This window comes from Primulina tabacum, chromosome 8 (genome assembly GCF_025594145.1).
Source record: "Primulina tabacum isolate GXHZ01 chromosome 8, ASM2559414v2, whole genome shotgun sequence".
Lineage (NCBI taxonomy): Eukaryota > Viridiplantae > Streptophyta > Magnoliopsida > Lamiales > Gesneriaceae > Primulina > Primulina tabacum.
The window spans coordinates 35,259,677-35,283,358 of record NC_134557.1 but is presented as its reverse complement, the minus strand read 5'-3'; the positions used below and the strand labels follow the sequence as shown (position 1 = coordinate 35,283,358).

The 23,682-nt window shown below is 34.5% G+C and overlaps 2 protein-coding genes across 4 annotated transcripts; one reads left to right on the top strand and one right to left on the bottom strand.

Moving 5' to 3' along the window:
- The first annotated feature begins 416 nt into the window (after positions 1–416).
- Positions 417–17,118, top strand: LOC142553961 (F-actin-capping protein subunit alpha). Of its 3 annotated transcripts, XM_075664530.1 has the most exons (12): positions 421–570; positions 6,429–6,530; positions 8,892–9,015; positions 9,085–9,200; positions 9,970–10,059; positions 10,712–10,776; positions 13,361–13,522; positions 15,126–15,204; positions 15,327–15,404; positions 16,060–16,134; positions 16,205–16,240; positions 16,878–17,118. In XM_075664530.1, exons 2-12 carry the CDS (start codon positions 6,519–6,521, stop codon positions 16,989–16,991), a joined length of 951 nt encoding a protein of 316 aa, XP_075520645.1. In that variant the 5' UTR covers positions 421–570; positions 6,429–6,518; the 3' UTR covers positions 16,992–17,118. The 3 variants fall into 3 exon arrangements, with proteins under 3 accessions (XP_075520648.1, XP_075520647.1, XP_075520645.1); XM_075664533.1 differs by lacking the exon at positions 6,429–6,530 and having other exon boundaries at positions 417–570; positions 8,902–9,015; XM_075664532.1 differs by lacking the exon at positions 6,429–6,530 and having other exon boundaries at positions 417–570.
- On the bottom strand, positions 1,613–2,371 carry LOC142554704 (uncharacterized). The gene has a single exon (XM_075665374.1). It carries the CDS (start codon positions 2,369–2,371, stop codon positions 1,613–1,615), a length of 759 nt encoding a protein of 252 aa, XP_075521489.1.
- Positions 17,119–23,682: the final 6,564 nt, after the last annotated feature.

Here is a 23,682-nt window from a genome sequence, read left to right as displayed (position 1 = left end):
CCTCCAAAAATTATCATTTACTGCTATAATATTTAAAATTTTCACTACAAAGAAAAATAAGAAAAGATAATATCGCATCATCAATTGTTTGTAAAGAGACTTAAATATCACCTCAGACAAACAAGAATCGATATCTTTCTACGTACATTTGAAATACTTACATTTTGTCAATTTTCTGCAAAAATAAGGCAAACTCAGAACTACACTAATCTTAACTAAGCAAACCATGTTGTACCCCGAAACATTTCATGTTAGAGTGTCTCTCATAGGTTTTGGTCTAGTCTCGTACAACGTCTGTCTTTATTATCGATGAAGTAAATGGCATAAGGTCACCTTAATATTATGTTATAAAAATAAATAAAAATCTTTTAAATTTTTTATTATTTTATTTATTTAAAAAACCTTAAGCGCCTAAAATCTCCTCTCCATGCCTCGTTTTCCCCGTTAATTAATTTCTCCACCCTCTTCCATTACCCATTTATCTCGTCTTCCCTGCGTAATCGGGAATTCCAACCGCATCGTTTTCGATCTACCCAGTCGGCTCAAGCTATCCATCTTGCGTTCCTCGAGGTACGATGCGGTTTTCAATGTTTTCGATCTGTTTTTTTTTTCGTGGAATATCTGAATTTTGCTCTTCATTTTTCGCTAATCTGCTTAATTCATATGTCTGACCGTTGATTTGGTGCGGGTATGGCTATTTTATTATTTTTGTTGTTTTATTTTTAAAATTTCTCGAACTAAAAAGCTTTCCCTCGTTGAGGGATAATATGTATTTTTTTTATTTTTTATTTTACTTTGAAGCAAGATAATATGTATTTTTCGTTCTCTAGATGTTGTACATAAAATCAAGATATTTCATATTGAGGTAATGCCCGATTTTATCTTCCCCGATCTCATCTTAATCCACTGAACTCAGTTTGACTGTCGTTTTGTTTTCTTGATTTATTAACCTAGCATGTTCTGCCTATTTCAAAATTTTTTGGTGTTTATTTATGAGGGTTCGGAAGAACTTGCTTTTTTATTGCAATAATTGACCTGTAAATGGATTCCATGTTGGTATCTCTTTCTGGTTTTATAACTTGGCTTTTTTTATGTAATTTGTGTGGATTTAATGGTGAATACGATAATAAGTTATATGCATTGATTGTCTTGCTAAAACGCTGTGTACATTAATAGCCCAGTTCCCCCCTCGCATTTTTTTCTTTTTCATTTTGTTGTATTTTTGTAGTTGGTTAAGCTTTATATTACTGATTTACTTGCTTGATTTTTATCTTTTGTGTTGGATTTTTTTTTATCTGAATAAACGAATGCAATTGGAGTTTGGATTATCGAGGTTCAAGTTCGTGAAAAATTATTGTTTGTGGGATTAATTTTTTAATTTAGTGATTTTGGATAGGGTTATTGCTGCATACTGCCGAGGTTGAGTGCAGCAATTGGTGATAAATGAAGCAAATGTGTGCGGCTTGTTGATGTGATTTATGAGCCAAAAGCATTTATTCTGTTTTCTTCCTCGCTAAACTGATGGATGTTATTATTTCTTTTATTTTTTTGATTACTTATCTATGGCACCAAGATTATGTAGAAATATTTTTTTTAATCATGAACATCCATTTCATTGAGAATTCAACAGATCATTAGTTACAGGATGTTGTAAAATCTTAGAAATAGCATCCAAAAAGACTAAATTACATCCCATATTAAGGCATCTACGGGCGAGATCATGTACGGCAAAGTTTGCATTCCTTGGACAATGATGTAAAGTAGCTTGTGGTGCACTATGGCAGCTTCTTCGAATGGTCTCTGCAATAGAATCGTCATCCAAGAACAGAGTTTTCTGACTCGTGTGAATGACAGAGAGAGCGGCTGTTTTCAAAATCCAATTTGGCCAGCCAGATTTGATAGCCTTTTCCACTCCCGCCTTTACCGCAATAAATTCCGCCACATGAGGTGAAAAGAAGCCTTTGAAACATCTTCCTTCTGTAAAAATAACACGACCAAGAGAGTCTCTCCCCACTAAGCAAACACCAAAATGATTCATTGATTCACTTGCCTCTGCGTCAACATTCACTTTAAGAACTCTGCTTGGAGGTGGTTTCCAAAAAGTGGACGGGGCTGGGTGCTGATTAGAATTCACTGGATCTTGAGGAAGAAGATGGTATTTTTCTCCCACTCTATCAGTGTGCGCAACCATATCACCACTCGACTCCTGGACACCTTTGAAAACCAACCTATTTTGTCCATTCCAAAAGCTCCAGTTAACGAGAACAAATTTGCGAAGTTCATCGAACTTCCCATAATCAACAATGTGGCTGAATAAGTTTGCAAAATGGCCACCTTGAAAATTCATGAGAACAGGCCACATTGAAGTCATCTTTCATACCTTCCTGGCTCGCTTGCATTACCAGAAAATGTGGGAAATATTTTCTGTATGTGAGAAACACCAAGGGAACTATGGGTCCACATTTATACCATGCCCAATCAGATTAGCTTGAGTAGGCAGCACATTAAAAATGACTCTCTAAAGATGGATCTTGAGTCTTGGCCTTGTTGGGAATCCGCAATTTCAATAACTTCTGAGGCCCATTAGATAGTCCACAAACTCGTCCGCTACTGCCAGATTGATCACTTTCTCGTGCAAGAAAGTATCCAGGTTTTATAGTGTATTCCCCTTGGAAGTGTAATGCCAAATAAGTTAGTCATTTCTGTCTCGAAAAGCAACTGCAATTTTCTAACTTCTGCTACATCCGCTTCCCATATTGAATGTTCCGCTATATCCCAATTCCAATCCCCAAAATTATTCATTAGATCACTAACCATGAGATTGGCCTGATTTGGAGTAAGAACCATGATTGGTTTGAAAAGCTTTGATCTTGTCAACCATGGATCTTTAAATACAATTACATTCGAACCATTAAATATCCTCTATCGAATCCCTTTAGCCTACAAATCTCGTCCCCACATTATATGCCAAACATAGAAGGATTTTGTCCAATCTTCGTATTCAAAAAATTATGTAGTGGGATGTATTTTGCCTTATAGATCCTAGCTGCTAAAGAATCTGGATTTGTAAGAATGTGCCAGGCTTGTTTGGCTAACAAAGATTGATTAAATGATATAAAATCACGAAGTCCCATCCCACCCTGTAATTTAGGACAACAATGCAATTCCCATCTCTGCAATGAAGTCTTCTCTCCTCTCCACGTGCCCCACATCAATGGTTAACTATCATGCTCCGTAGTCGATGGCAAAGAACAATAGGGAGTCTGAATAAGCTCATGCTGTATGCGGGAATAGCTTGAGCTACAGCTTTGATAAGGATTTAACGGCCTCCAATCAAGAACATCTGACTCTTCCAGCCCTTTAATTAACGTCCTACTCTTTCCTTTACTCAATAAAAATTTCTTTGTAACTACTGCCTGTAAATGCGGGGAGCCGCAAGTAAGCTTCACACGACACATTGCGATGCATACCCAATATAGAGAATGCCAGATTCTGCCAATCTGTTGTTGTGTTGGGGCTAAATGTTATTCTGGATTTATTTAAATTTATTAATTGGCCTGAGACAGCTTCATAACTTTGGAGAATTTCGCAAAGAGTTTCACACGCTTGATCAAAATGCCCGAATAGTAGACTATCATCAGCAAAGAAAAAGTGTGTTACTGATGGGACATTTCTGTGGCAACTAATATCTCTCAATTCCCTCATATTAACTCGGTTTTTAATGAGTGATGAGAAACCTTGGGCACATAGTAAGAACAGATATGGAGACAACGGACAACCCCGTCTGAGCCCCCTTGTTGGTCTGAAAAGAGGGAATGAATGCTCGTTAATTAGAATTGAGAAGCTTGTAACATAAAATCCAGAATGCGATCAATCCATTGATTAGAGAAGCCGAGTCTCGACGTAATAGCGGCTAAAAAATCCCATTCCACCAGGTCATAGGCTTTGTTCATGTCTAGTTTACCTGCCACGAGTCCCTTGCAGCCACAAGTTTTCCTCTTCAGTGTGTTAACATTCAAAGGCCACCATCATATTGTCAATGATGAGTCGGCCTGGGATAAATGCACTTTGCTCTAAATCAGTAAGATCTTGAAGGCGAGGCTTGAGTCTGTTAGCTGCAACCATTTTTACCCCCACATTGCATAGACTTATAGGCCGATAATCTGTAGTAGATCGAGGGTTTTTAACTTTTGAGATAAGGACCAAGTATTGTTCAAACCTCCAATAGACATCTCTCTTAAGAGTCTTCAAGCAAATTGAAGAGATTTGTCACCCATCATTGACCAATTTTCCTGATAGAATCCAGCATGGAAGCCATCCGAAACTTGCGCTTTCCATGGGGCCATCCCAAATAATGCACTACAGACCTCATCAGAAGTAAAAGGTGCATCCGGCTGGGTCCGCATAGAGTCCGAAAGTCGCACTTCCAGTCCAGAAAGTGCCCGTTCAATCACATCAAAAGAGGGACTGGAAGTGGTAAAAATGCTTGTGAAATGCTGCATACATGTTGCACTCACCTCCTGAGCATTAGTGATCCTCTCATTATTAACTGACATTATCCCTTTAATAAAAAATTTCCGTCAGCTGGTTGGAGCTTTGTGGTGGAAAAATTTCGTGTTTTTGCAAGCAAGTCAATCAGCTCAGGAGCGCTGCTTCCAATTAAGACGATCGAGTTGTGTTTCCATACTTTGGAGGTCCAGCATATTTTCTTAGGTAACTGGTATTCAATCCGAATGGGAAATACGGGCCTGGGTAGTCCGAATTCTCTTGGGTAAGTGACTAAAAGTGTTTTGTCCCCATGTTTTCAAATGTTATACATACACTGCCAATTTATTCATCAAGTCTTTTGATGTATGTGATGGAGATGAAGCAATAGAGGACCATCTTTCCACCAAATTTTGTTTGGAGTTACTGTCAGAACGAAAAGGTTCGAATTTGAAGTAGCGGATGGGAGTGTGTTCTGAGAAAATAGTTTGTGTTGCAGGATGGAGTTCAAGTTGCATCGTTCGATGATCTGAGTCATCATAATCCATATGGGTCACTCAAGCGTCACAGAACAATTTTTCCAGGCTGATGTTACTAGAAAACAATCCAAGTGATCCTGGATCTTATGGGAAGGATGCTTTTTGTTTGTTCATGTGAAAGGTGGACCTTCATAGCCTAAATCCATCAGGCTGCATTGATCAGTTACCTCCCCGAATGAGGTCATGGATGAGTACCCTCGGTCAAACCCACCTGATTTTTCCTAAAAATGGGCGATCTCATTAAAATTTCCTCCTATAATCCAAGGTAATGAATACATGGAATGAAGTCTCCAAAGCAATTCCATGAGAGATGTCTAACTTCGAGTAGAATGGCCATAAAACCCTGTAAAGTGCCATGTACCCCCATGTTAGTCAGTAATAACGGTATCAATATGATCCGGACCGTAACTTCGCAAGACATAGAAATGTTTTTAAGTATTTGTTGCTTATTTTCTATAATGGAGATTCCACATACATGTAGGTATGTTCCATTATTTGTTTGATTTCCAAAATTTGGCGTATGGAAGTGATATAAGGTGACAAATTTGTCTGCTTGGAGAAAGTCCTTTCTTTTGGCTTATTTCTCAACTACAATATAAATATAAATTATGGATATGATTTTTTTTTTGGCGCAGTGTCGTTTAGTACTTCTTGTTTTGCACATATGAAGTTAATTTAATTGTCAAGTTTGGTTTCTCTATAAGTTTGACGTCTTTTAATGTCTATAGTTTGTACCCATCCTTTTCTAACTTCCCACCCACGTCATTGTATCCTATGCGCTGGGATAATATATCTCCCTCTTGCATCCCCAAATGTCGCATCAGTTTTGCTTTTGTTGTAAGTATTGCTATTTCGTGTATTTTGTTGTTTATTATTAGTATTTGCCAAATTGCTTGATTCAAGATTGGGTATTACTTTAACGTAGTATCACCTTGAGTTTTGAAGCGCTGTATATTTGCTTAACTGGTTATATATCTATCAAGCATACCATTTTTTGCTCCAATAACATACAAGTTCTTTTTCTTCCAAATAATTAATTTTACGATTATTATTTGGATTTAAAAAAATTTAATCCTTATTTTTGGTTTCATGATTAAATTCTTTCGGGTTTGGTGTTTTTAACACCTTAGAATTTCAAATATGGGTTCTTAAAAATTTTAATCCTTCATTTTTTAGGTTTCTCCCAAATTATCAACCTTACTTAATTGGTTTCGGTATATTCACCAGTGGGATTATATTTTTATCTCCAAAAGTTATATGAATATGCGCGCACTGCAGTTGTAAACTTGGAACTTTTGAATTAATCATTGCTTAGTCATTTAAGTGAATTCAGTAATAACCAATTCATACTATCGCATCTATTCTACTCCATTCATTTACATTGAAAAGTCTTTGTTTTACCAGTACTGAGATTAATTGTCGTTGGTCTTCGAAATATTCAAACCATTGTTGCTTGCGGATAAGGACCAGCTCGAATCTGGATGTGCTATTTTCATGCACAATAAGGTATTCTTTGTTGTTTGGCTGTATAAATTAGAATTTTGAACTATGGATTTGGAAAAGCAGAGGTTAGTTGGAATTGTTATCAGGTTTGTGCTTGAATTGCGATAACTTGAGTTTTGGGTAGAAGTTTTGAGTGCTGAGATTTTGGTGGCCTACATCTCAAAGTAAGGAGTAAATATCTATAATATTTAACAAGGTGAAAGAGGAGGAAGCGGGGTTGAAACTTTCATGACAATTTACTTTTGCTGAATGGAATACTCAATACCAATAGGGGGATATTTTGGGTTCCTTCCTCCTATCAGCGAGAAGGTGTTTGTTCAAATGAACTTAGTTGATATGTGTTTCGTCCATTTCCATTAACATGCTCTTTTTTTTTTACGATTGTAGGTAGGTGTAAGCTAGCAGTATTGCCTAAGTTTACCAGCTATCAAGTATCTTTTTTTTCAATCAATGGAATATCTTCATTATAGTTGATTTTACATTCATCATTTGGTTGCATAGTGCAATAGGATGTCTGGTTTACAGCTCCTTGCTTTATATTGATTTGATTATCGTCTTCATGGTAAATGTTTCAACCAAATTCTATGATGGGTTTTCTTATCTGAATTTCCATCCTACGGCTTAACTATTCGAGGTCCAAAAATTGCACAAGTTAAGCTTGGGTCCTTTTTTTCTCCAACCTGGGAAATATCATGATGCGTGATGAGTTGGGTTTTTTCAGCCTTCCTAAAGACGATGTAGCAATTAAAAACACATAAAAATCAGTTTCAAGATGGGCAATGTCTATATCTTGGTCCATTTGTGATTGCTAACTGGGTTAGTATTTTGGATAACGGTTATTGGAACATAGATTCAAGTTCAACAAAACTTAATATAATTTAATTATACATAAATTAAATGAAACTTGATAAAAGTTAGCATAAAATATATTTCAATTGTCCTTTCTTTACTTCGTCGAACGTGTTATTTCAATTTTTATATTCCATGAGTTGGGATTTGAGAAAATATTCGATTGGATTTGTAATTTGGGCACAACTAAGGCAAATGAAGAACAATAGTTCGCAACAAGCGTTGCCAATCCTCCAATCGAGCAGTCTAGCCAACCCTTGCTTGCGTGCCTTGATGAAGTAAGGCTTGAGAGCCCTCTTGATTAATAGTGTAGATCCCTTTCAGTTGATTAACGATCAATTGAGAATCTCTATAGACTGTAGGAAGAGTAGATTGATTAGCGGGAATTGGAGATTGCTCGTTCGCTAAAGTCATGTCTGAGTGCCCGTTTTACCAGTTCCCCAATCCTCACTCCTAGTGTCCCCTCCACTCCCCTCCCCACCTCTTATCTTTTTTTGGCTTCACATTTGTAGTTGGTTAAACTTTGTATTACTAATTTAGTAATTTACTTGCTTGACTTTTCCTTTTTCTACTTTGTTTTTTTTTGGCAGTACATAATTTTTTATCTGCTTTAGCGAACACAATTAGAATTTGGATAATTGAGGTTCAATTCAATCGTGAAATATTTGTGTTTGCAAGGTTAATTTTGGAATTTAGTGATGTCTGATAGTGTTATTCCTGCATAGTGTGAAGGTTGAATGCAATATCAGTGATGGATGAAGTAAATGTGCTTGGATAATTGACATGATTAATGAGACAAAAACATTTCTTCTCTTTTTCTTGGAGGCTCTACTGGTCAACGTCAATATTTCTTTTATATTTTTGGTTCTTTGATTACTTGGCACAAATATCACGTGGATATCTTTTTAATTATTTTGTTGTGGTATTATTTTCGTAGTGGAGTTTTATTAACCAAGCAGAGATGTTCCCTATATTGATTTGATTTTCTCAACTCTATATTTATGGGTCTGAAATTTTTATTCCGATTGGGGCAGTATTCTTCGTTATTTAAGTGGTATTGCACATAACAAGCAAATTTAATTTTAATGTTTGCTTTCACTATGAGTTTGATGTCCTTTAATAATCAATTGTCTATAGTTTGTAATTTATATTGCATGTTTTGGTGCCTAGACGATGTAAGAAATAGGTTTCCTGTATCAGATTTGTATCTGATAGTAAAATAGTATTAAAAGTTTACATTTTGTCTAGGATAAAAAAATATTTTGTTAAGCATATGCCCCATTTATTTGTAGAGCATAACAAAATCAAACAGTTAAAAAATAAAAATATGTTGCATACATAAAATAATTAACATTTATGTATCACGTGCCACATACAACGCATGTGCAAGGATGAATAGTTATATATTAAGTATGTTAATGTTACTTTCAATTTAATGTAATTTAATTTTGTCAATTATTAAATACAAAACAAAACATAAGTAATTGAGAGGGAGAAGTTTTTGTTGACACACAGTGGGACTCAGTAATGTCAGACGAGGAAGAAACGGAATCCCAGCTCAGTGACGACCAGAAAATTGAGATAGCTAAATGGTTTCTCCTCAATTCTCCCGCCGGAGAAATCCAATACGTAGCCAAGGGTATGCTTATGTATATACATCCAACATTTGGAATTTCTGCTTTATTTTATTATCATGTTGAATGTGCAGATATTCAGGCAGTTTTGAAGAACGAGAGATTGTATAGTAAGGCGGCGGCGGAGGCGTTTCCACTGTACAACAAAGCTCACATGATCTGCCTCGAATTTCCAGACAGAAGCGGTGAGGTAAAGTGAATGCTGTCACAACTTTCTTCTCGTTAATTTCTATGAACTTGAGTTAATTTTGAAGAATTGCTGCGGTAATTAAGGTGTGGTGAATGAGTTGATTTCGTTTGCTGAACTTAGATGTTCTTGTTTTGCATGCTGGCGGAATAACTTTTTTTGCTCGAAGTAGAATCAATCAAATGTGTTTTATATGTTACAATGCGCTTATAGAAGGTGATATTAAATGTGTGAATTGGGTTCAGTAAATTTATGTGGTTTCGTAGAGCATTGAGGACTATTTCTGTAAAATTCCATCCACCATAGTGGTGGTGAAGATTTCGTATTGGTTATGAATAAAGCGGATTATTAATGTAGGTCACTTCAGTAAGATGGTGCTTGCAGTATTTCGGATGGTTTATAGTATCATTGCATGGAAATAGATAGGAATCGGGACATGGGCTTTCAATAATGATGGCATTGTCATATATATAAATAAATAATGGTGGAAAGTAGTGGTATAAGTTTTTTTATGAACGAATTGCTCCTCTCCATCTTGTTTTGGGGGTGTTTCAATATTCTGGAAGGAGTTACCTGTCCAGAACAAGCTTCTCAAGAATTTATACAGATGTTAAGAGTTATTGTAGCTTCCTAACAGAGTATGACAGTAGTTTTATACTGTGAAACGTGTCAATTGTGCTTGAAATATATTGAATTTGTTATGGTGCAATTTCGATGCGGTCAGCAAATGTTATTTCTTTAATCTCGGTTGCCTTCTCTTTAATGTTTGTAGGTACTTCTGACATCATTTAGCGAGATTGACGAAAATGAATATCTTGATCCTAGGACTGCTGAGGTTGCAATAGTTGATCACGTGAAACAGGTGAGTTGGGTTTTCGTTACTAATTTCTTATCACTTGCAGAATTTTTATTATTTTGGATTTTTTACCAAGCTTTTAAATGTTCTCTTTTTGTTATAGACTGTTAGATCAGGCATTCAGCCTCTTTAGCATCATGGATATGAAACTAATTTTTGGCATGGAGGGGTTTTGCTTTATCTATCGTTATAGGATTTGAAGTTGAACTCCAGTTTTTAACCTTTGTGACAAAAAAGTAAATAAGTAATGAAAAAACTACATATTTCCTAACTAAATGATTTGCACTTTGGTTCAACTAGGTTGATGAGTTGTTATATGTTGATGTTTTGACATACTGGGGTGTTGGGTATAAATCTTCTTGCATTATGGGGTGATGACATCTTGAGCTATGAGTCTGGAGGAAGAAAGATGCATCTGAAAATACCCCTATGGAGCAGGAATGATTGGGATGTTGAAATATCTTGTATCCTGAAAAATTGATAGCAATAGCCTTTGCCAGTTATTAGTAGGCTTGCTAACCATCATAGACTTGGTTTAAACTAATCTCCATTGTGAAATAAATCAAACTTAAATGCATGTTACTTAATAGAAATCTAGGGCATTTAAATATGCTGACTGTTCCGAAATATTTTAATGATATAACTTATGTTGATTCAGGTTTGTGAAGATACACGACCTGCAAATGATAAAGAGCTTCCTTCGCCATATATTGAGGAATATCGGTAATGCTTTAGAATTCAGTGTTAAAATTGCTTATCTACTGCAGATAGCAAAATTTTGCAAATGAAGGTTACTATGTCTGAATTGAAAATGAAATGTAATTCCTGAATGTACATATATTTAGTTTTCGGGTTGGATAGTTGGAAGGCTGATCTAGTAAGTAAAGCACTGTGAGTTGGCTGGTCAATTTTTTTTGAAAAGATACCCACAGACTTAGGCTGTCACTTTTGTTTGGTCCAGAGGTATGGCCACAACAAACCAGCACACAGATCTTTCCATCCTGAAATCTACAAGTGTTAAAGCTTCTGTTGGTTAATAACAATTGAATCTAAACACATTGAAAAAAATCATTTATATGACATGTTTGTTCAAGATTAAAGTGCAGTAAGAATGTTATGGTTGGTGTAGCACTCTTACCCGAGCAACTACTTAACATACTAATAAGTATGCAAAATTTAAACTTGATAACAACAATTTAACAGCGAAAACCAAATACTTAAACTTCTTACAACCCAAACGAAAACTAAATAGTAATATCAGTCTTCAACGTTAATACAACTATATCGAAATATAATCCTGCACAAGAATACGAGAAACCAAATAAAACCTCCACCGGATCACCATCGAAAACCCAACTTCTCTAGCCACTCCCCTGGTTGTCCAAACCGTCCAACCTAAGACCTGTGCCGTGGAATGGGGTGCCCAAGATGAAAACAACGACGTGTGCGACAATCACCCGATACGAGAATGTTCGAGTATACAAACTGACAAACTGAGTGTGTAGTATCTGATCTACCCTAGTCATGTTTTGGCTCTTACACTCATCATCAAGACGTGGACCTACAATGTCCAAGGTCATCCGTGGGTCCGAGCTCTCGATGCCCAACCGTCCACAATACAGAACAGAGTTGACCGGCCCCAATAAACAAGGTATGTCTCAAAAGATATTAGGTCCAACGTGATATGTAATGCATAGTATGCTAAAACAATAAAACATGTATCATGCAACAGATAAATATGCAGCATATAAGCATTGTTATGAAAGGCGAGCGCCTGGCTGCGCTAGGCGACAGGCGCAGCCAAAGGCACCTGTTGCGCCTGGGTTATGACCCTGGGGCAAGCCATTAAACAGGCGCGCGCCTGAGGTGCGCCTCGGCCCAGGCGCGCCGCGGCAGAAAGGCGCGCGCCTGTGCGCTTTTGTGTTATACGCTGCAATTAACTATATATAACTCAAGCCCATAAAATTTAAAGCCCAATAACAAATAAAAGCCCTTTTTAATGTTTTAAAAAAGCCCTACAATCTGATGTGCGTTATTTTTCTTACCGTTCTTTCAAATTCTTTCTGGACTGTGCAGCAGTGGCCTTTCTCTACGCTGAAACTCTCTACGTCTCTGTATCCTTAACGTAATTCTGTTCTTTTTGTGCCTACTGCCTTGTGGATTACAAAGTCTCTACGTCTGTATCCTTCACCTAATTCTGTTCTTTTTGTGCCTTCACCTATTTCTGTTCTTTTTGTGCCTTGGGGAGGATGAAGATGAATTTGATGATTTAGATTTTTGAAGTTTTTTGGTTAATATATTATGATGCACTTACGACTTACTAATGAATTTTAGATGATTGGAGTTTGTTTTTTTTGCTATGATTTATGGTATATTATCTACTAATGAATTTTTATTTATATTATTTTTTTATCTTTGTCAAAGTATTTAATTTAAATCGTATAAAATATTTTATATATGTTGAATTTTAAAATTTGTGTCATATGCACCTTACTTCGATAAAGCGTGCGCTTCGCCTCGCGCCTCAGGCCTCAAGACACCCTAGCGCGCCTTGCGCCCCAAATAACTATGCATATAAGGGTGTATACTATGCTTTGATATCTCAGTCAGTGCATCACGTATCTCACTAAAACAATCTGATAGAAAGTTTATTCGTCTGAACCTAGACAATACTAACATAATGAAATCACTATCAAGTCAGATCCTGAATTACCAAACATGCTTCAAAGTTCTTCTTAATGATCCTTAAATCACTATTTAAGGATTTAGGATTATACTTGCGTCCGTCATCAGCCCGTTGACGATGTCTCGATCTGCGTGTCTCGGTTCACCACCCCTTCTCGAGTCGACACTAGCTCCGAAGCTTCTCGACGCTAAAATACCCTAGAAACTGGTTAGAAAATCTAAGGTATATGGCTAGAACTCGAGAGAAGTAGTTGAGCTTCTATTTATAGGCTGCATCCAGACTAGTTCAGAAGATTCGAAATCAATCTTATCTATCGCGTGTTATATTCTCATTCGTCTAGTTGGATTTATCGGGATCATGTAATCTGAAGTAGATTGGTTGACCATTTTAAATTTGGTGGATTCCAACATGTTGATTCCGAATTATCAATTCGTTTAATTAACAAATCTTTAATCATATTTTAATTAGTACTTCATTCTAAAAAGGATTCGAATCATGTAAGTTGGTTTATTTCTTTTCCCAACCTTGGTTTCTTTTTCTGTTTGAAATAATTCTGCATCCTAGGAGTATATTTTCCGCTCATTTTGTTTCTCTTGCAATTGTTGAACTCTTTCTTGGTAGGTGTGCATTGGATGCAGAAATTAGCAAGTATGTTAGTGAAGCATACCCGAAAGGAGTTTGTTCTGTATATTGTACTGATGGCAAAGCTGTAGAAGAACAGGGCTTGGATTTTGAACTTGTTGTGGTAATTTCTGCAGCTAGACACAGCCCTCAGAATTTCTGGTATGCTTGAAGTCCGTCGAAAGTCCAGAAGCATTGTCTTATTTCTGTGGTTTTAGTTCATCATCATGTGTTTGATGTATGTGTTTTCAGAAGGAAACTTTAAAGAGTTATACTTGATATATATATCTTCTAATTAAACAATTTATACTTTGTTTCCGGTGTCATAATCGAAGCAGTATTTCAGTAGTAATATTTTAAAGTCTTTTGATTTTGAAAAGCTAAAATCATGCTTATCGAGAAGAAGTATGCATAAATGTAGCCGAGATATCGATGCTCATGATAATGCAGAAAAGATTAATCGGTTTAGACCTATAATGAAGAAGTTATGACAGAAGTGAAAGCAAACTGATCATATGTTATTTATCCGTAGAACAGAGAATGGATGGAATCTATTCTTGTTATGTATGCAAACAACATAGTGATCATATGTTATTTCTCTGAAGAACAGATAAAGGAAATAATCTATTCTTGTTGTGTATGCAAACAACATAGTGATTACGGGAGATCATGGAATGGGAATTAAGAGGCTAAAGAAAGTACTCCAAGCATAAGTCGAAGTCCAGATCTAAATGTCTTCAAACATTTCTGGGAATCGATAGTATGAGAAGTTTCAGATGAATTTAGATCGCACAAAGGAAGTGTAGTTGACAAGGAATGAGGAAGTTTGGTTGTAGTGTGCCAGTGATTGGAAATAAATTGAAAAATGAAAACATGGCTGGGAATTGGTATACATGTTACTCCAAGACCACATATGGTACGATCATTGTCAGTTAATTAATGCATGCTCCAATAAAAGATGTCAGGAAGTCGTACAAGTTGAGGGGTATCTTAGGGAATGTTCAGTAAGTGGCCTCTAGTTCGAAAGAACAGTAGGTGAGTTACTCGAGTATAGTGTTATATATGTGGATGCAGTTTGGATGCTAGAGCTGTGGAACAATTCTACAACCAGTTACTATCCAATGTCTGGAGAATGTGGTTACTTAAAGAAGAGAGAAACAATCTGTAGTTCCTGGAATCAGTGTTGAGATTGGATACTAAGGATAGCTCGAGGAGCATTGAAACTCATATGGCTGTAAATCTTGATGAAGACATATACAAAACTTGTACATCTCCTGTGAAATTGCTCAATGGCATCAAGTTTATCATTAGAATTGCAAGAAATTAAATTCAACATGATGCGATTAATAATCTATATTTCCTTGTATCATATCCCTGCCAAATCATGACTGTTGATGTTCTAACTTAGGCCTCACCAATCCTGGATTAGGTGGATTTTTGGACAAGTTGGGATTGATTGATGTGTATTCAACAACTGAATGGAGATGTAGTAAACAAGAAAGAAATCTCGATATCAGTGGGATTGGCATAAATCTAGAGAAATCACGAATTGCTTGCACTAAGATTTGTCAAACATCCTCCTCTTTCTAGCTCAATATGTTTTTCTTAATTTGTCCCCCTTTATTTGATAGAACAGCATTGTAATATTACGTGAGAAGGTAGATTGTTTTTCCTGTATAAGCGATCCCATGGGAGCACAACCCTTGAGAGTTCCTGTTTCTTGAGAGAATTTTTGTTACATAACCATGTCTGCTGTTCTTTTTAGCAATGGAAGTTGGCGGTCAACATGGATAATTGAATTTAAGGACGAGCCACAAATTGTGGAAGTGAGAGGTATATTGCAGGTAGTTTTTGTCATGTTATTTATTGATGTTCTTGTAAAATCTGTTTTGTGCACGTTGTTTCCACCATATTTTTTACTTGGCTAAAAAGGAAAAAAATAAAGGAGTGTATTTGTATCGTCTAGGTGGGGGCCCACTACTTTGAAGAGGGAAATGTCCAATTAGATACAAAGCAGGAATGCAAGGATTCCACAATATTTCAGGTAATGCTTACATTGTAATTGTACCGGGCTTCTCTGTTAGGTTGGGTTGGTTGAAGTACCTACTGCTGTGTCGTGTACTTTGCGGCCTCGGTTCATAGTATGTCATTTTGGTTCATTCACGTAGGTGTGGCTGACAATTATAGTTTTGGTGATTGCATTATTGGTATGGACAGTAACTTAGACAGTTTGGATGAGCAAGTGCCAAAAGCTCTAGGTTTCATGGAATCAATTTTTTATTATTTTGCAGTAGTTTTTTATTAGTGGTGAGTCTAAAGCAAGGTCTTGATCATGAGGTCGATGTCATTGTTTAATTTGTTATTTTCTTTAAATTTCTTGACGTGAAATGGATTTTTTGAAGTAATACAAAAGAATTTCGTAACAGTATTTTTGTTTACTTGCCTTTGATATGCGAGTCAAAATACTCTCATAATATACTTTATTGTACAGTTTGGGTCCCCTTTTGGTTTCAATCTTAGCAGAGGATTTCACAGTGGTCAGGAATTAGGATATAAAAATCTATTTTGATTTTATATGCATCAATATCTTGGAAGGTGAGGAGGAAATGCATCATATGAGGAGGCTTTGTTTTCTTAATTTAATGCCGATGGTTTTGCAGGATATAACAATAGGCTAACAACATGTGTTAATTTTGCAGGCACCTGATGATTGTACAGTTTCCTTAACTAACATTATTCGTCACCATGAGACAGAGTATCTGAATTCCCTCCAGGTCACCTCTTTCATTTTGAATAAAATCATTTGTGTTCGAAATTCTCCTGCTGATGTGATTTTATTGGCAGATGTCTTATTCAAACTTGTCAGACGCCACTTTTAAGGTACGCTAACATCATGATTGCATCGCCTTTGTAGAATTAGGAACAAAAGTACTCTAAAATTTATCAAACATAGTGATAAATTAACTTCTTTTCTTCACATGCACGCACAGAGGAGTGTTGAACCCATGGCCTAGAACATGGTGAAAATTACACGAGCTTTAGATGCTAATGTGATTAGAAATTGAGTTTGCTAATACAAATTTTTTCCTCAAGCAAAGTTTAGACTCTGATAGTTCAACCCCATTATTTTTCATTTCTCTAGCCCATCATCTATTGAAGACTGTATGCGTGTGAATTATTACTGTTTGCTCCCAGTAAATTAATTTTGCTAGTAATAGTCAGTGTTATGTCAGATAATTGTGATGAGCAATGACGGACCCAATGGTGGAGATCATTCTCCATTATTGAAAGGAAATTAATTTTTATGTGCAATTTTTAAATAATGCAAGTCTTTGGCTCCTAAAGTCATGGAAATCCAACCCCAAATACTCGGTCAGCTCCTCTATCATCGAGTTTATTATCAACAATTCCCATATTTTGGGTTAATTTCATAGTTTTTGGAAAAAAGTCGTGTGGACAAATATTGCCTTCATCATCCAGAACTGAAGCTTTTTTGTACTGCTCCAATGCTGTGTAGGACCTTCGGAGAAAGCTTCCAGTGACGCGTACGCTTTTTCCATGGCATAACACCTTGCAGTTCAGCCTGACTAGAGATATGCAGAAGAGCTTGGGATTGGAAGGTAGTAAATGATTCTACAAGGTGATGAATGTGTATTATCTTCAAAATTTTGTGTGTATCGTGTCCGATTTTTTTTCTTCCCTCTTTCCCATTTTGTAATATACCTCCTTACAACATATATACATGCCGCTTTGTTTCTTGTTGAATGTCTCCCGCTTTGTTTGATCGTTTCATTTGTTCACTCGTTCTTTGATAAGGTACTTTGTTAAAGTTGAACAAGTTTAGAGAGGTTGAAATATTGTAGATTCTGTTAAAAATAAAAATTTACGGTAAAAAGTAATTCACAAAATATATCAAACTATACACTATAAAATTTTTTCTCTATTCAATTGTAATTTTCTTTACAAATTGAGAGACCTATTTATAGAATTTCTTTGGAAATAATCCAAAAATAAATACATCATTACATTCATCATCACACACTAATTTTCAATATTTACAATTCTTATTTTTCAACATTCAATAATTCTTTATTTTCAACACTCTCACTTGTGATGATGCTCATGATATAATGATTGTCTTCATTACGTGTTTCTATACTGTTTCGTTAAAAATCTTACTAAGAAAAACTCATTGGGATAAAAACCATAGTAACGGAAAAATATTGTAGTTATGTAAATTCCCCTTCATGTTAACACAAACGATTCTTCACAAATTTCGTAGATTGCGCATCCCAATGTTATATATATATTTTTTGAATATTGTCGTAGGAAGTGTCTTTGTGAAGAAATTTGATGAGTTTTTACTTGATTGAATGTAACGAATATCAATATCTTTATTTTTATCAAGTTCTTGGGTGAATTCAAAGAACTTAAGCGGAATATGTTTAGTTCTGTCACTTTTTATGTATCTCTCTTTTATTTGAGCAACACATGCAATATTATCTTCGTTTAGTATCACATGCTTCTTGTCAAATGATAATTCGCATGAGATTTGGATATATTTGGTCATTGATTTTAGCCACACACATTCATGACTTGCATCATGTAGTGCAATAATCTCGGCATGATTTGATAGTTGTTACTAGTGTTTGTTTCTGTGAACACCAAGAAATTACAGTGCCTCTACGAGTAAATACATATCCGGTTTGGGAACGTGCCTTGTGTGATCAGATAAGTACCCAGCATCAGGATAACCAATTTTGAATACAAAAGTCTCAAGTCTGTTGTTCCTCGTATATAACGGAATATATGTTTAATTCCGTTCCAGTGTCTCTTTGTTGGATATGAGCTAAATCTTGCCAATAAATTTACACCAAAATATATATCAAGTCTTGTACAATTTGCAAAATAGATAAGGGCACCGATAGCATTTAGATATAGTACTTCTGGACCAAGAATAATTTCATTATCTTCACATGGACGGAATGAATCATTTTCTATGTTTAGTGATCTAACAACCATTGGAGTACTTAAAGGATTTGATTTGTCCTTATTAAAACGTTTAAGAACATTTTCTGTATAATTTGACTGATTAACAAATATTTCACATTTTATGTGTTCAATTTGCAAACCCAGACAATACTTTGTTTTTCCAAGGTCCTTCATTTCAAATTCTTCTTTCAAGTACGACTCAACTTCTTGAATTTCTTTATTCATTCCAATGATGTATAAATCATCAACATATATAACAATAATTACACATACGGGTGTTGTTTTCTTAATGAAAACGCAAGGGCATATTGAATTGTTTACATATCTCTTTTTCATTAAGTGTTCACTTAGTCGATTATACCATATTCGACCCGGTTGCTTTAACTCATATAACGATTTTTGCAATTTAACAAAATAACATTATCTGTTTTTGAACTTTGTGCTTCAGACATCTTAAATCCTTCAGGGATTTTCATATATTACTATCGAGTGATCCGTATAAATAAGTTGTGACAACATCCATAAGACACATTTCTAAATTTTCAGATATCGTCAAACTAATCAAATACCGAAATGTAATTACATCTATAACAGGAGAATACGTTTCTTCATAATCAATTCCAGATCTTTGAGAAAAACCTTGTGCAACAAGTCTAGCTTTATATCTTACTATTTCATTTTTCTCATTTCGCTTTCGAATAAAAACCTATTTGTACCCAACAGGTTTTACACCTTCAGGTGTAAAGAGTATATATGTCCAAAAAGTTATGTTTATTTAGCGAATCGAATTCAACCTGGATGACATCTTTCCATTTTATCCAGTCATGTCGATTTTTACATTCACCAAAGGATTTTGGTTCATTATCTTCATTGTCATTTATGATTTCAAATGCCACATTGTAAGAAAATATCTCATCAATTTCTTTTATATCTTTTCAGTTCCATATTTTTCCACTATTAATATAATTGATAGAGATTTCACGATTTTCATCAGTTTGTGTTTTTAACAGAACCTTTTCATCATCATGTATTTCTATAGGAATATCATACTCTATTTTTTTATCGTGTTTCTCTATGTTTTTTTCTTTTTCGTGGATTTTTATCCTTGAAACCGATTTGTCTTCCATGCTTCAAGCGTTTAATGACATCATGAGTGTCTTCAATTTGTTACTTTGGAATTTCAATTCGAGCAGAGACATTTACAACATGTATATATGATTTAGTTACCTCTTTTGTGTCTGCAAATTCATTTGATATTTGATTTGCTATTCTTTTCAAATGCACAATTTGTTGTACATCTTTTTCACATTGTTTAGTTCTTGGATCCAGATACAACAATGATGATATATACCATGTAATTTCCATTTCGATATGTTTATTTTCTCTTCCTAACATTGAGAAGATTTCCTCATTAAAATGACAATCAGCAAAACGTGCTGTAAACACGTCGCCTGTCTGAGGCTCAAGATATCGAATGATTGATGGGCTATCATAACCAACGTAAATTTCAATTTTTCTTTGAGGTCCCATTTTTGTTCGTTGAGGCGGTGAAATAGACACATATACCATACATCCAAAAATTCTCAGATGAGAAATATCTGCTTCTTTACGAAATGCAAGCTGCAATGGGAAGTATTTATGATATGTACTTGGTCTGATGCGAATTAATGCAACAACATGTAAAATTGTATGTCCCCATATAGAAACATGGAGTTTTGTTTTCATAATCATTGGTCTAGCAATCAGTTGTAGACGTTTAATCAATGATTCAGCTAATCCATTTTGTGTATGTACATGAGCAACATGATGCTCAGCAGTGATTCACATTGACATACAATAATCATCGAAAGTCTGGGAAGTAAATTCACCAGCATTATCAAGTCTAATTTTCTTGATTGTATGATCAGGAAATTGATTCCACAATTTATTATTTGAGCAAGTAATCTTGCAAATGCCACATTTCGGGTTGATAATAAACATACATGTGACCATCTGCTGGAGGCATCGATCAATACCATAAAATATCTAAATGGTCCACATGGTGGATGAATTGGTCCACAAATATCACCCTGAATACATTTAAGAAACATGGGTGATTCAGTTTAGATTTTAGCTGGTGATGGTCTTATAATAAGTTTTCCAAGAGAACATGCTTTGCATTGAAACTTATTATTTTGAAAGATCTTCAGGTCTTTCAGCGGATGATCATGTGTATTTTCTATAATTCTTCGCATCATTGTTGAACTAGGATGTTCTAATCGATCATGCCAATTAATCAGCATTGAAGAATTATCAACTACCATGTTTGATTCAAATAAAATTATATATATAATGCAACCTAGTAGGGGAGCATTGGTAGTTTTTCAACTACGTATTTCTTTCCTGATTTATGTGTGGTAAGACACATATATTTCTTATTTCTTTCATTTATTGTCTGAGTATCATACTCATGGGAATATATGTCATTAAAACTCAACAAATTTTTTTTCGGTTGTGGTGAATACAAAGCATCATTTATCAGAAATTTTGTACCATTAGGTAACAAAAATGTTCTTTACCACAACCTTTTATCAAGTCTACAAGACCTGATATTGTATTTACCATTGTTTTTGTTGGTTTTAATTCCAAGAAATATTTTTTATCTCGTAGAATAGTGTGTGTTGTACACTATCAGGTATGCAAACTTCCATGGGATTAGTTCCTTGTTTAGCTTTGTTCATAGCAGTTTCCATATTTGAATTCAAAAAAAAATTATGCAATGAAAAAAATTACTGATAATACATATGTAATTTATTGAAAAATATAAGGCATATCATAATTATACAAATAAAACATTATCATTTGAGTACATGAAAAATAAATTATTTTACATTTAGATTCCACCAATATATTGTTCATTTTCAGAAAAATCGTTGAGAAAATCTGCAGCATCAATATTTTTCATTTCTATTCCACCAGTATATTGATCATTTTGAGAGAAATCATTCAAAAAATCTGCAGCATCAAAATGAGTTGAATACTCAAACGATCACTGCGTTTAGTGAAGTTGGTCTCTTTTTCTTTCTCCTTTATCGATTCTTTATAGAGCTTGCAAAGGTGCTTGAGGGCTCGACAAATACGAGACCAATGTCCTGGAGTGCCGCATCTAAAACAAGAAATTTCGACTCGTTTTGAGTGATTTTCATTAGCACTCATGTTCTCATTATGTCTTTTCAGTGGGTGGTTCGTGACGCTCTTTTGAGATGAATTATAGAAGTAACTATCTCGATTGTTTTCAAAATCACGGCCGCGGCCGCGATAACGACCGCGACCACTTCCACGTCCACGACCAAGACCTCGACCTCGACCAACACCTTGTCTTTGACTTTGATTTTGGTTTCCAGGGTTAAATTCATTTTTACTTACAACATTTACTTCTGGAAATGCTGTTTATCCAGTTGGTCGGGACTGGTGATTTCTCATTAGTAGCTCGTTGTTCTTTTCCACCACAAGAAAACAGGCGATAAGTTCAGAATATCTCGCAAATTCATGCACTCTATATTGCTGCTGTAGAGTTATATTTGATGCGTGAAACATAGAAAATGTTCTTCAAGCATTTCCAATTTCGTAACCTCATGTCCACAAAATTTTAATTGCGAGATTATTCGATACATCGCCGAATTGTAATCACTGACTTTCTTAAAATCTTGGAATCTTAACATATTTCATTCATCACGGGCGGTCAGAAGTATAACTTCCCTTATATGTTCAAATCTCTCCTTTAATCCTTTCCACGGAGCTATGAAATCTTTTTCGGTGACAATATCACATTTTAAACCTTCATCAAGATGTCGACGTAAAAATATTATAGTTTTTGTTTTTTCTTGTGATGAAGAGATATCATTTTCTTTAATGGTCTCGCTTAGACCCAATGACTCAAGATGCATTTCTACATCGAGAGTCCATGACATATAATTTTTTCCCGTAATGTCGAGTGCAACAAATTCGAGTTTTGCCAAGTTTGACATGGTGATACTAGAAAAATAACAATTCATTTTATTAGTTAAGTTCTATATCTATTAATATGACAATAAAAAGTAACGGATAAATTATTAATACAATCATTCTTAAAAATAAAGAAAAAAGCGATGCAGATATTTTTCGATAAATACAAGACTAGTGGGTATAATAACCAAAATAATTATACAAAAAATCTTGAAAGAATCATCATCTTTTTCTTCGAAAATCTTGATGTGGAAAATTTTTAGGTAGGAAAAGTAAATTTGGAGTGATTGAATGTATTTGTGAAGTTATATTTATATGGTAAAAACTAGCTGTTTATTACCGTTTATGACCGTTATAAAATCTTTAAAAAATAAATGTATGTATATGTAAATTTTATGGCAATAATATGATGTATATAATGTTAATCATTTTTAAATAATTATGTATATCATATCACAATATTATAATGAGGTGTCATAGACTCCTTTTATATAATAATGTGATATTATACATATATATATATATATATATATATATATACATATAATTATTATATAACACAATAAAAATATATAAACAGGGAAATAATCACATAATTTTATTTTAATGAGGTGTCATAGACTCCTTTTATATAATAACATGATATTATTCAAATATAAATATACAAGAAATAAACAGTAACACAATAAAATTATATAAGCATTATAATCACATCACGTTATTATAATGAGGTGTCATACACTCCTTTTATATAATACATTATATTATACATTAAGTATATATACAATAAAAATAAATTAACAGTAAAGTAAATACTCTTATTTTTTAATATTGTTACATTTTTATTGTGTTTTCGAGCTTGGAAAAATACGGAGAACCGAACCTTCGAATATCGCGCTGATAACGTGTTAAAAGTAAAAATTTACGGTAAAAAGTAAAAATCTCAAACTCACAAAATATATCAAACTACATACTTTATTAAAAAATTTCTCTACTCAATTGTGATTTTCTTCACAAATTGAGAGACCTATTTATAGAATTTTTTTGAAAATAATTCAAAAATAAATACATCATTACATACATCATCACATATTAATTTTCAATATTTACGACTCTTATTTTCAAAATTCAAATATTTTAACTCTTATTTTTCAACCTTCAATAATTCTTTATTTTCAACAGATTCTATATTTGTCTTGCACTTGTTGATATAATAAACCTTATTGTTTCGTAAAATCACATTATTTGAAATTCACATATCAGAAAAAACATACGCGTCAAACTTTCGACAAAGTTGTTATAAAATAATCACATATTTAATAAAATATTACATGATTTTTTTTATT

What these genes read in the sequence shown, in the direction of transcription:
- LOC142553961 (XM_075664530.1), top strand. An exon ending in CCATATATTGAGGAATATCG is followed by an intron (nt 10,777 to 13,360) that starts GTAATGCTTTAG and finishes CTTTCTTGGTAG; the next exon opens with GTGTGCATTGGATGCAGAAA. An exon ending in AAGTGAGAGGTATATTGCAG is followed by an intron (nt 15,205 to 15,326) that starts GTAGTTTTTGTC and finishes TGTATCGTCTAG; the next exon opens with GTGGGGGCCCACTACTTTGA.
- LOC142554704 (XM_075665374.1), bottom strand. Translation starts at nt 2,371, where the DNA reads ATGACTTCAATGTGGCCTGTTCTCATGAATTTTCAAGGTGGCCATTTT.